The sequence below is a fragment of the Phalacrocorax carbo genome, chromosome 1 (assembly GCF_963921805.1).
Source record: "Phalacrocorax carbo chromosome 1, bPhaCar2.1, whole genome shotgun sequence".
Lineage (NCBI taxonomy): Eukaryota > Metazoa > Chordata > Aves > Suliformes > Phalacrocoracidae > Phalacrocorax > Phalacrocorax carbo.
Genome location: NC_087513.1, coordinates 13,538,242 through 13,551,949, shown reverse-complemented (window position 1 = coordinate 13,551,949; position 13,708 = coordinate 13,538,242). Strand labels below are relative to the sequence as shown.

At 38.1% G+C, this 13,708-nt stretch overlaps 1 protein-coding gene across 6 annotated transcripts in view; it reads right to left on the bottom strand.

Annotated features, from left to right (window-relative positions):
• The window catches only part of MAGI2 (membrane associated guanylate kinase, WW and PDZ domain containing 2), a 764,477-nt gene that overhangs the window by 156,083 nt on the left and 594,686 nt on the right, over nucleotides 1–13,708 (bottom strand). For all 6 annotated transcript variants that reach the window (XM_064444109.1, XM_064444078.1, XM_064444093.1 and 3 more), the window contains exon 7: nucleotides 2,390–2,447. In XM_064444109.1, coding sequence (XP_064300179.1) covers nucleotides 2,390–2,447 — 58 coding nt within the window. The remainder of the gene's footprint in view (nucleotides 1–2,389; nucleotides 2,448–13,708) is intronic.

The following is a 13,708-nucleotide window of genomic DNA, read 5'->3' as shown; positions in this document are numbered from 1 at the left end:
CATTGCTCGTTCTTACAAACTTCCCACGGAATAAAAATATTTCAGTGAGCAGAGTACAAGCCCTTCTTTCACTGACAGTTTTAAAGACCTGCATGTTGAGTTGGACTAGACTTGAATGTGTGAAAGTTCATAACCTAACTTTTCATGACTTACCCACTTTTACGACATAATTAACAGAGTTTATTTTAATCTGATTTTATCTAGTTAAAAATGAACTCATCTGTTGAATACAGGTAATAAAAAAATGAATGCCACTTTTTAGCATGAAAAGTGGAGCGCAATCTTTGTTTCAAACTTATTGAGCTCAGACAGCAAATTGAAGTACAGCTACATTTTACTGACTATAAAACTCCTTATGAACTTAGTGCGGCTGCAGTTTTAATGCCATCCTGTGAACAGTCATTCCACTTCTAAAAACCTCTGAGCCTGCAGTAGGTTTGCTATATCTCTCCACAAATCTTATCTGTGGTAGGATTAATAAATTTGGCACTAACAGCCTTAAAGTATGTAATTGCATAATAACATCAGGGCCTCGTGCCTTGCGTCTGTTTAACTGTGGATGGAAATGAAATGGAGGTAAATACTGGACCTTTTTCTGACTCTGCAGTGCAGTGTGAGCCTCACTGGTGTCAGAATGCCTTGGGCTGTGCTAACAACAAAGTGGGGTCTCAGTAAGAGATTAACGCACAGAAAGTGCACAACACCTGTTACTCACCAAAATGCACAAAGAACCATGGGGAAAGACGACTCTTACACCCAACAGCTGCATAATTTCATGTGCAGAAATGTTCAGGGGGGGTGAGTACAAAGAGATATGTGAACTCCAGCCCCTAGTTACTTGGGGACATCATAAAAGAACTCAGGCATAAAGAGAGAGGTAATTTAACAACATTATGTAAGGATTTCAAAAATTTACTCATCTTTTTGCTTGAATCTGGACTGACTGAGCTCATTTGGGCTGAGCAGCAAAACAGATGGGCTGCTGGCTCTTTCACCTGAGGGCAAGGAACAAGCCAGAGACAAAGGAGCAGAGCAGGTGCTACTGCATTTGGAGAATGAGACAGAAGTCAGCAGGGCAGTGGCCAAACACTGTTTTCATTTGTTTGTTTGCTTTGTAGGAGGGCTAGGGAAGTTGCATGGTCATCCACAAGCTGCTGCTGCTATAACATTAAAGAAAAGGGAATCTTTATCTTCTAACCCCCCAGAAATCAGATCTTTTTTTGAGCTCTCTGTCCAGCTCTACCCTGTGTCTGTTAATAGTAGCATATCCTGAGGTCTGAAAAAGCTCCAGTATCTACCCAGAGTGATCCTGCAGTCAGCATGTTGGTGTGGATTCAAAAGATCAGGTAAATAATGTGACATACAAACTAAAATTTTATATTTTGTATGAAACAACTAGCATAAATGTACTGCTTAAGTGGCAGGATTTGAAATCCACATTTTAGATCATGGGCCATCTTCTCTAAAGATCTCTCTTGTTTAACAAAAGGAACTAATGGATAGATCTTTCTCAACCTTTCAAGTGCTGGCTGCACAGTGGTCTGGACACACGAGTGGCTTTCTACCTCCTCTGCTGTATACTTTGTGTAAAGAGCAGAGTGAGAACTGACCACTCCAAACAGATATCACAATTTTGAATCTAGATTCATTTTACACAAGTCTCATTCACTGTGTTAAGCTAAAAAGCAGAGAAAATAATCTATGATTTACTTATTTTATGTAGGAACTGGCCAGAACAGGTTCTACTTTGTACTTCAGACAAAAGCTTTCTGTTGCCCTTTGCACAGGGGAGTAAGAATCTTTTTCTCTTATTTCATGACTAAAATAAAATCTGAAAAAAATGAAAGCAAGGATTGTGCTGTGAAAATAGAAATTTATATGCTCTTATTTTAAGTACAAAGTAAAACACATCACCCCTAAAATTTTATATGCAGCATATAAATAAACTGCTTTCTGGTACAAACAGTGTAAACATCTGATTTGTAGCAAGGAAGGACTACCCAGGAAAGGATCTAACTGAACTAAAATGATTATGCTTTGTTCTACTCATTGATTAACAAGATCTCTACCTCCTGGATATCCAGATCTTATGTGGGGAAAAAAATATTTCATTAATGAGTATGATCCTTGTACAAGTATTAGCTGGAATGGTACCATGAAATCAGGCCCTGGAGAAAGAGAATGACGGAATACCTAAGTCACTGATTTGAGACACATTGAGTATCTTTGGACACATTGGCTGTATTGATGACTGAGAATTCCTGGTATCCCCTCAGTTTAACAGGTCAAGTAATTGTACCCATGCCTTGCCAGGCTAAGCACTGCAGAGGATACTAGTATCAGGTAATGACATATTAACAGCAACTTAATATTGAACTTGGGAACTTACTCAACATAATAAGTGCCATAAATGGGATCATCAATTTTCTCCCAGCCATATGGAAGTTCTGAAAAACAAAGAGTTATCTCTTTCAGTATATGCAGTCCAGAATGCTAAGATTTCTGAAATAAGTTGTGGATCTTTGCTGGGTATTGAGGGAAATATCTTGATAGTGAAATTAGATACAGTGACCAATGCAAATTGCAGATCTTGAACACACACCATGGCACACACAAGTATTAGTAACTTGAAAATTGGCATGCGAACACTGATCTCAGTCTCTAGAACAACACATTTTAGTTGAACTACTTTCTTGTTCCAACAGCTGTGCCAGCCAGCAACTGTAGCACATCTTGTATGACATCACCGCCAGAGGAAGTGAGGGCATTCTGTTTTCCCAAATAGGTACATACAAAAAAAGTACTTTGCTTTTTGGGCTTTTTTTCTTTTTTTAGGAATCCTGGACAAGTTGATCTAGAAGGAATGAAAAGCGTTTGCCTCCTGCCATGTAAGTACAGTAAGTATACCTAAATGTTCCTGAGAAGTTGGTACTGTTCAGGTCACTGTAATGACAGTTCCACAGCCACAAAAGGCACCCTGTTTCAAAGCTTACTTATATATCAGGAATGTCAGAGTATGGAGTAGTACACAGAAGTACAAACCAAAATAAGGTATTATAGTATCTTCTGGCCATAAAACTAATTACATTTCGCAGAAATAGAGGTTCCTAAAATATTCCAGCATTAACAATTAAAATGATAAATACATTAATCTCATGATCTTGAAAATCAATCTGTGTTCATGTACAAGCAAACTGTCATATACATATTCATGTACATCCTTACATAGTTTACTATCACTCACACTGAATGCTTAAAAAAAAAATTATACTACCAGCAGGACTTCATCTTGTTTAAAAGGCACCAGACAGTTGTTATAAGTATCTCAGTTGACACAAACAGAATAAAAACATCAGTGCCAGATGTGATGACTGTTATGGAGCAGACTCACAAAGGGATGGGCATTCCCATCACACACAGGTATTGATGTCTGTGCAGTTAAAGACTATGGCATAATATACTGAGAGTGGTACTGAGATTCTATGAGCAAATTTGGTTCTGGATTTCCTTATCTCAGATTTTTTTTTTTTCCTTTTTAAACCCAGTCGCACTTTTAAAGTAACTTTTTGGAGACAATGAGTACTGAACTGGACAGAGTGGAACTGATGTAGCTCATACTGAACACAGTCACTAAACCGGCCATAAAGAAGTACTCTTGGATCATTTCAGCTTCATTTTTTTTTTCAGTGTCAATGTGAATAGACAATTATCGATGTGCTCTAGAAGGCAAATAGGAAGGTACAGGCTGGCTGGCAATAGGGAAATTAAAGAGTTAAAAAACAATTTTAAGCAATGGATTCATCTCTGCTTGTTACTTCTCATTTAAATGCCTTTGTATTAGCTGATTCTTTCTTGAGTGAACCTGCTTAGACAGCCGTGGTCTTCATGTCACATTGCCCTCAGAGGACGTTTCTGCTCAGCCTGTTCCAATACTGCAATGTTGGATACAATCTTCTGCCAGAGACTAGCAGATTAGGAACTCCATGTTATTTTCTTTTTTGTAACAAAAAGCTCAAGGACTTACTTAATCTTCATACTCAGTTTCTCCTATTATTCTTACAATATTGTTAGCTTTGAAATCTTCACAAGTCCATACTCTGGGCTGCTTTTGTAAGGGCTATTTTGTTATTGTCACTTCATAGGAATAAATGCAGCACAAGGTATTTAAGCAGGTCACAGAATCACAGAACAGTTGAGTTTGGAAGAGACCGCCCAACCCCTCATGGTTGCTCAGCGCCATCTCCAGCCAGCTTTTGAATATCTCCAAGGACGGAGACTCCACAGCCTCTCTGGGCAACTTCTTCAAATGTTTGATCACCCACAGAATGAAGAAGTTTCTTCTTATGTTTAAGCAGAATATCCTGTATTTCACTTTGTACCCTTTACCTCCTGTCCTGTCACCAGGCACCACTGAAAAGAGCCTGGTTCTGTCTTCCTTGCACCCTCCCTTCAGGTATTTCTTTAGGTTGATAAGATGTCCTTGAGCCTTCTCTCCTCCAGGCCAAACAGTCACAGCTCTCTCGGCCTTTCCTTACAGGAGAGATGTTCTAGGCCCTTAATCATCTTAGTGGCCCTTCACTGGACTCTCTCCTGTATGTCCTTGTCTCTATTGTACTGGGGAGCCCAGAACTTGGATCCAGAACTCCATCTGTGCCTCACCAGTGCTGACCAGAAGGGAAGGATCATCTCCCTTGACCTGCTGGCAATGCCCTGCCAGCTGCAGCCCGAGAGGCTGTTGGCCTGCTTTGTTGCAAGGGCATATGACTGTCTCATTGTCAGGTCACCAAGCATTAGAAAGCCCTGGTGTTGCTCTTCCCAGACATGCCGAGAACAGCAATAAAATCTGTAGGGGATTGACCATACAATGATTCCCACAAAGTCCTGTATATCCTGAGACAAGACTGTGGGATGTAATACATAAATATTTAAAAAGAAAGCAGCTGATGCACAAATCCTGTACTGCCCCTACAGTAAATTTCATTCCCAATGCATGCATGATAAATAAGGCTCCTCTTAATAACTTGCTTTGAAAAAAATGATGCTTTTACATAACCCTATGACATAGACTAAATATAAAGTATTGGTTTAAATACAGTAAGTATGTTTTATTTTCATGTAACCTTGCAAGGTTTCCTTCACTTAATTAACTTCATGTCACTTTCATATCAGGCCATCTAAAATTACACTCCCCTAGAAAAAGGTGAGGCAGGTACTAGTAAAATCTGTACATACTTAAAAATACACATAAACATGCACACACACACACACACACGTGTGTGCATAGGTCCTGTTCCCAATGTGAATTAGTGACAGAGTTTTTTCCAAATACAAAATTAAAAAAAGAAAGTAGATGTTATCTCCAAATTTAAAAGTAGGTATCTTTCTATAAATATGTACACTTTAAAGTGTATAGATGCAAAGGACATATTTTATTTCACATATTTATGAAAATCTCAAATAATTTGAGGATTTAGTATTAACCTATTGGCCTATTTTTTTCCTAAAGTAATGACACATAACTGTATTTATGAACTAGCACAACTATTAAGAAGGCAAATTGCAAATCCCATTTTCTAGTGTAAAAGTCTGCAAAAATTTAATGAATTGGACATATTATGGAGAGCTCACTTTTAAATGCATGGATTGAACCACTGATTATCTAACATCATAAAATAGTCATGGGTTCAGAAGAAAGGAAACAAAAAATTACCTTTATGTACAATAATAGATATAAATTCAATGTAAGACTATGCTCTAATTTCATTTTTCCATTTCAGACACAGCCTGTAAGCTATTTTTAATTAAAATTTTGTGTTGACCAGTAAAATGAATTACTAGAGCACAAACCCCAAGCCCCTCGCTCCCGCCCAAAGTATGGCAGATAAAGTTAGTAGAGTGTAGTTCACTACAGAGCTTGTGTTAGAAGAATCTTCTGCTACATTTGCTTTCAGAAGCACCGTGGTTATTCTTCATTACATTAAATGAAATCTATTAAATTTTTCACTATTGAAATGAAAGATTACAGGACAGAAATACTTTAGTGCTTCATCAAATAAGAAGCTAAATATTTGCCAAATTAGGGGTGAGGGCATTACAGCTTCTCTTTTTCATTTCACTGTGCTCAGTGATGATCATTAGGGATGAGAGTGAACAGTAAACATTTATGAAAGAGAATTGTTATAAAGCATTTGTAAAGGAGATTATTATTGGCCATCATGATTTGAATTGGGAAGGCAACTATAAATTATAGCATTCTCTGATATTCATTTGGTAGCACTAGCATGCTAGTTCATGTATATTTTCTGCAACCAATGATTTCATGGTTACTATGCTATATATGAAGTCTTCATTTTCATGAGCTCAACACTTCTATCATTCATGTCTTTCAATTCTACTGACTCCAGGAGGATTCCTCTGTATATAAGGAAAAAAAAATTCTATCCTTTATTTTCAGCCTTCAGTATCTGACATTCCATTCCCACAATTCTCCTCCTATCATCCAGTGGAGTGTCTGATCAGGAACATTTGTAAAATCACCACTTAAAAATCAGTAACTGTGCAGCATTTGGCAAGGCTGATACCATGAGTGGATGGAAAGGTGCTGGATAATCTCTATAGTATGCATATATGCTGCAGTTTTCACACTTCATGCTTTATTGATTACCAGAGAAGCCGCGTATAGCTAATACTGCAGTAGTCATCCCCCTGAAAAAAAAAAAAGATCAAAAAGGCACAGCGGATACTCAGACACTTTGCTCAGTATGCATCTGGGTAAGCTTTTAAATGCAGAATGAGTTGAATTTCTAAAAGTTAAATGCCCAGTGGTAACAAAGGCCCTTGTATTTTCAAAGAAAGAAAGAAAGAAGGAAAAAAGAAAGGAAAAAGTGATGTAGATTCAGTCAGGTCACTTTAATAATTGGTGGTAGTGCCTTCTCATCACAGCCTGTTTATGCTAATGGTCCAGATGCTTTTATTTTGCCTTCTGAAAGCTGTGGTGTTTCAGAATGATTTTTGATGGTGTCAACCTTCTCTGGGGATGGTGGAAGGAGTACATTTTGGATCTCAATGTACCAGGATGAAAAAGCATATTACCAAACTCAAATATCAATTTTTCTGAAGTTTATGGAGTACTAACTGTGTTAAAGAGAGTCATAAAAACCTCTCAAGGTTTCAGAACAACGGCCAGCATTATGTCACTACCCTACTGACAGACTGGAAGGAAAGATGAGAACATATTTCTTGAATTGTCTGCAATCAAAATATTTGTATAGTACAAAAGAGAATAGTGTGAGAGAGAAAAAGAAAATATAATGCCTGCTGTTCTTGAAAATGCTGTCAATAAGGATGTGGGAGCTGTGGAAGTCAGCATGAGTTTGGTTCACCTGCCTTGTTAACACCCAGGCACAGGTCAGGAATCCTTTTCTAACCTATGTATGAGACTTATCAGAAAAATATTGTATCTTTCCACACAACAGCCTGTGTTTGTTTTATCACTTGCTTACTTTCTTCTCTTTTCTTTTTCCCTGTTTCAAATTCAGTTCTGCCTTTTCAAGTCAGTTACCTACTGCAGAGTGTATCAGATGAGCTGTATTAAAAGCTACAAAATACAGTGCAGCTCCACAGGCTAATGCAGTTGCACACTGTTCCAGTTTCTTTAAGATATATAGTCTTTGCAAATATTTATCTGCAGTCATCACTGCATACTTACACAGAAGACGTTGCCTGCAATACCTTAAGGCACAGTGCACAGATTATCAAGGAGCGGATGCTGCTCATGGTATGCTATGCTGCTCCCTCAGGAGCAGAGGGCTGGAGCTGTCTGGTTTGAATGTTCTCTTTAGCACGTGTCCACATTGCCCAGCTGATACATGAGACAGATATAGTAGTTGTACTGCTGCTTCTGAAACCTTCTATTACAGATTGCCATAAGGAAAGAGAGGATAACACTGAAAGTCAATATTTAACCTACTATCCACGCATCTTCTGCTAGGTCACTTATCTGCTTAGCATCTGGGAGCTCCAAGAGACAACAGAAAAATCAACAGGTATATGGTATGGCAAAATCCTTCATACTGCCTCAACAGGTTCCTCCACCTATCCATGTTTCAAACGACATTGCCTAAGCTGGAAAATGCAATTACTAACATGAACTTCCCTATGCTAGTGTACAAATCAAAAGCTGCAGGAGAAAATAAATTAGAATAAAAAATCTGAAGTTGACTTGTTCACTGTCTCAGTGAAAATAATAACAAAGGCAGGATGGACAACCCCACCTCCATAGCAAAAACAAATTCACTCTTCCTTTCACTGAACATCTGGAAAACTTAGGGAATGTACCAACTCCACACCAAGCTGTGGAATCATAGAATCACAGCATCATTTACACTGGAAAAGATCCATTTAAGCTCAATTTCAATTAAACCCGTGTTCTCCAACTGTCATTCTCATAGAAGCAAATTTCACAAAGTCATGACTGTTTATGTTCTGTTTGTAATCACAAACCATTCATGTGCAATTTATTCTCATGAATAAAGTGACATTATGCATAATTTCTTCTTGCACAATGGAAACAAATGTCTAAGTAACGTTCACATCTGATAAATGCATCTTCTTCCTTCTGTGTAGCTTATTGTGACATGCAGCATCCTTAACTGTGCAGAACATAGATTACTAAATATTGCTATCAGTTCAATATTTTGTCCCAGCATTACCAAGTGAAATGTTGCCAACAGTAGGCAATTTTTCACACTATGTGTATCATGTGATATTTTTCACATTAGGTGTACTTGAGCCATCTGACATGCAGAACTGTGAAACATCTAATTAAGATTTGCATTAATACAGTGGAAAAGTACCAACTGAATTACAGAGTTTTAACTATCAAAAAGAGTTCGTAAAGGGCATGTTAACTACTAATTCAAATAAAAATTTAAAAATGCAATTAAAAAGAAATTAGAACTTTCTAAGAAATTATAATTTCTAAGAAATTAGAAAAAGAAATTGAATTTGATTAGGTTATAGTAGGCCTGAGATAGTTTCCTTAATAAAGCCTTAATAAAGAACTCAGTTCTCAGTAGTTTGCTGGGCAATAGCTGAAGCTGGTCTAAGTACTCTCCATGGACCTTTTCAAGAAAAATCTTAGAGTTTCTGTTAAAAGACTCCAAATAAACTACAAAACCTTGTTTTCAGTGTATTTAGAAATAATTGACTTATTTAAGGCAGAAATACTCACTGAAAAACAGTTATTAAAACTTTATTTTTTTAATTAAATCTTATTATCCTTTTGTCTTTTTTCTCTGTCTTTACTCCTGTGTTATTTGTGCTGGGTCCTTGCTTTATAATTCAGGATGTCTGGGGAGAAAGAAGCATAAACCAGCTCCTTGGTTTCTTAATTTCCACTAAGGTGACTTGTGTTTTGCTGGAGAAATAGAGTTGACTAGGAAACACTGAAAAAAAATCTCATTTTTTAGCTACAGGTTCTTGCCCAGAAGGCTGGATATAAATGCATCAGGTTTCCACGGAATAGAGTTATGTTCCTTATCTTCCAAGAATAGTCTGGAATAATTTTCTGAATTCTGTGCTAATTACATGTTATCACATTTTTAATATAACAAAGGGTACATCTAAACAGAGTCACTGAAACCCTTGTCCTCACAGCTCTTAGTTTTAAACTAGCTCTCCTGGTCACTGCTAGGAGTGAAGTCATTTCAGGATGGATCTCAGTGCAGAACATGAACCTGCCAGAGAAGCTCAGCACGTGCCCCAGCAGTTACTCACACGCATGCTGAGGAGGTGCGATGGCATTACCCGCTGGTTCGAAGTTCAGCCATACACATAAAAGAGACTGTGACAGGCACACTCCTTTTACAAGCTGAAAAGGACCCCCAAGTACATCAACTGCGTGCTGCATTACCAATTTGTACTCCTGAAGTTCAGCAGATTTGCTTCATGCCATATACAGCTCCAATGTGGAAGATTCTGTCTTTGAAAGTGATTTTATTAACACAGCTTTCTTTACGCTATATTCTTTAGACTTTGAAGAAAACAGACTGAAAAGAAACATTCTTTTTGATCTTTTGGATGTTCAAATCTTTCAGTGCTTGTACCTCATTACTGACTGTATCAATTCAGCCTCGTTACAAACCAGTGTTTTCTACCTAATAAGTGCCTGATCTCATGAAGTTAGGCATTTCTTCTTCTATTTGATTTTCAGTCTCTTCATTTATTTATATTATTTCCTTTGCTGTTAAATGTTTAACAACGTATCCTGTGAATTTATGGAGTTATTGACTCTACTGTTATTATATAACCTAAAACCTGCAGTTTGGCTACTGACCTAAAAAGCCCCATAGAAGTACGTAGCTACTATTAGTCCAGGCTAGACCTCATGGGAGGCAGTAGGTATTCTGTTAGTAGTATCTCAAATTCATATATAGGCTTCAGCATACTTTAGCTAGCCTTCAGCTCTTAAATTCTGGTACGACAAAGAAAAAAGTCTATTATTCTGTAACAAACCCAAATCAGACATTTTGATGCTCTTTTCAGTGCCAAACTTTATTAAAGGGGAAACAGGATTACCCTCAGTCTCTTCGCACAGGGCAACTACACCTGCCCTGACCATCTTGGTGGTCCTCTGCTGAACTTGGTCCTGTGTATCAATCCTGTTTGTCTTGTATTGGGACTCCCAAAACTGGATGCAATATTACAGATGCAGTCTAATGAGTCAGCTCCCAACCTGTACTGTTGCAAGATTTCCTTCCTGCCCAGGTGCAGGACTTTGCATTTGTCCTTGTTGAACTTTGCAAGGCTTCTTCTGGCCCGTTCCTCCAGCCTGGCTGGGTCCTTCAATGGCAACCCTGCCCCTAATGATGTTGACTCGTCCCCCTGGAGTCATCGACAAAGGTGACTTTGTTGCCTCCTTCAGAGTGTACATAAAGATGTCAAAACGGGACAGACTCTGCTATAAACCCCTGCAATACTCCTCTTGCATAGGCATTCAGGTATAGTATGGCCCATTAACCACTACCCTCTGAGCCCCACCACCCAATCAGTTATTCACCTGTGCAGTTCTCTGTCCATCCAGATTTTTAATGCCCTAATTGCCAAACACAAATATTGTGGGAGACATCGCAAAAAATCTTGCAAAAGTCAAGGTAAATGACAACCACTGTCATTTTAGTATAGCAATCAGGTTGATCATGCATAATTTGCACTGGGTAAATCCACACTGGCTTTTCCTAGTCACCACCCTCTCCTTTGGGTGCCCAGAAACATGTCCTCAGAGAACTTGCTTCATGATCTTGTCAGGGACATTGTCAGTGCCTGTCACCTGCCAGTGTCCTGAGCTTCTCTGCCACAGCATCTTGAACCTCACTGTTTCATGGTCACTGTAGCCAAAGCTGCTATCAGTTTTCACATCTCCCATTAGTTCTTGCTGTTAGTTCATAGCAAGTCCAGCTGTGCATCAGCCTTCATGGAGGGGCCATCTGGTACTTATATTGAGAAGTTATCCCCCAAAACCACCAGAAATCTGGTTGCCTGCTTGTCTCCTGCCTTGCTGCCCATCTAGAAGATGTCAGGGAGGTTAAAGTCCCCTATGAAAACCAGAACCTGACCTCCACCAGCCAGCCGTCCATCCCACAGGAGAGCACCATACATCTGTGCTGTTCCTCTGCACACAGGACAACCCTTTTTCTTAATCTCCTCTAACTGTCTTTCCTAGTCAAACAGGTTATTTTACCTTGTTTGTGACTGATTTTAAAAATAAGAACACTAAAGTTTAATTAAAATTTTGATCAACAGTAGAAAACATTTGTTTCATGACTTCATTTGTCTCACTGGGCCTTGAGAGTCTCAAGTCAATGTTTCAAAGTAAAGCACACAGCATAGTGCTTTCTGGATTTCTGTTTTTCTGCCCTGTTATTACACCAAATAGCAATTACTTGATTTTATGTGACAGACCAGTGAGGCAAATGGATAGACATATTATAAAAAGAGATGGGAAAATGTAGCACCTATAGTGATAATGAAAAAAAAACCAGCCAAGAACTACTTTGTATGCTTACAATGAACTGATTATCTGTGGGTGGTCCACAAATAAAAGCTATCCTGCCCAGACTGTAAAATTGCATAGGTACATTACTTATTTGTGATGAGCTGCAACTGCCTCAGAAGCATCAGATACTGGCCTTGGATGGAAATCTCAGAGCAGACTAAATAAACTAGTGCTCTGATCAAGTACAAGACATCTTACATTTCTATATTTTATTTCCAACTGGCCAATGAACAATCAGATAGAAGAATCCTCCTCAAGGTACTTCCTACATGATCTGTTTCTATGACTACCATGCCTTTTAATAATGTTTTCACAGTTCTGAACAGTAGCTGGATATATGTAATGCAGATACATTAGCTGTTTAAATAATAATTGATGAAATAGATCAATACAATTGATGATGGAGATTACTGTGGAAAATTCAGGTTAACACTGCAGCTGCTGAGGCAGCAATTCTTGATTTATACTAGTGAAATTAGATTAGAATCTGGTTTTGTCTCCTCAGTGGCTTCATTGACTTGTCTATGGCGAGAACTTTAAAAGTCCCATCTTTTTATTTTTTGCTTTGTTCCACAATAGTTAAAAATCTGCTTTAGTTTCATGTAACTGCTTTCTGAAACTTCTTGTCATAACTTATTCATCATTATGCATTCGTTATATTTATGAGGACACTCAAATTGAGTCACTCCATACTTTAAACATTATGTTAAAAAATCCCTTGGCATTTGAATGACAAGGAAATATGTATGAATTCAGAAGCTTATTTTTCTTTATTTGAATTGTAATGCCATCTGCCAAAACTCTTTCTCAGTATGGTTCTTTGACAGTATCAGAAAGGAACTGTGCATGAGAAACAGATGTGTGGTCCTTTGTTAATATACCAGACACATTTTGTTTGCATTCGTAAGGGCACTGTACAAATGTAGTGTTCAGTTAATACACCGATTTGTGACAATGACAAAATAATCAGGTTTGTAAGTCACTTTTCCTTCAGGAGTTTTAACTGTATGGGATAATAACAAGGCAGTTAAGGTCTACCCATGTTTTCTTCATATCTTGCTGTTCAGTAATGTTGGCAGGTAACTAACATGTTATAGGAAGAAGGAAGAATAGGAAGGCAAAGTAGTACTTTCATGTTCATAGCAATTATTTTTTATTTTTATGCTCTGCAATGTGATGAAAAGTGGCAACACACATTTTCTTCTTCCATTTTTCCTTTCCTCTTTCTTCTCAGTGTAAAACATTTATAAGACTGAATAGAGTAGTAACCCAAACACTAGAGAGGAGTAAGAGGGTACTGTGTTAGAGGGATAGGATGGAGATGGGGCAGAGGGATGGAGAAAAACAAAGAGCAGGCTGTAGCTCTTTGTATGTCTTGTTTATCATTAAGCATCTCCAAAACCCTTCAGGTTCTTTTCCCAAAGAAAAGAGCTTCTTAGTTCTCCCATGAAAACCCAAATCTCCTTCAAAGACAAGCTGCAGTCTCTTCCTAACTCTGCCTAAAACTAGTAGATTTTTACTGAAAGAATTTTTTCCTTCCCATGCCTCCTTGAGACTCCTTCCTTCCTGGTTTCAGCTGGGATAGAGTTAAATTTCTTTGTAATAGCTAGTATGGGGCTGTGTTTTGGATTTTTGCTGGAAACAGCGGTGATA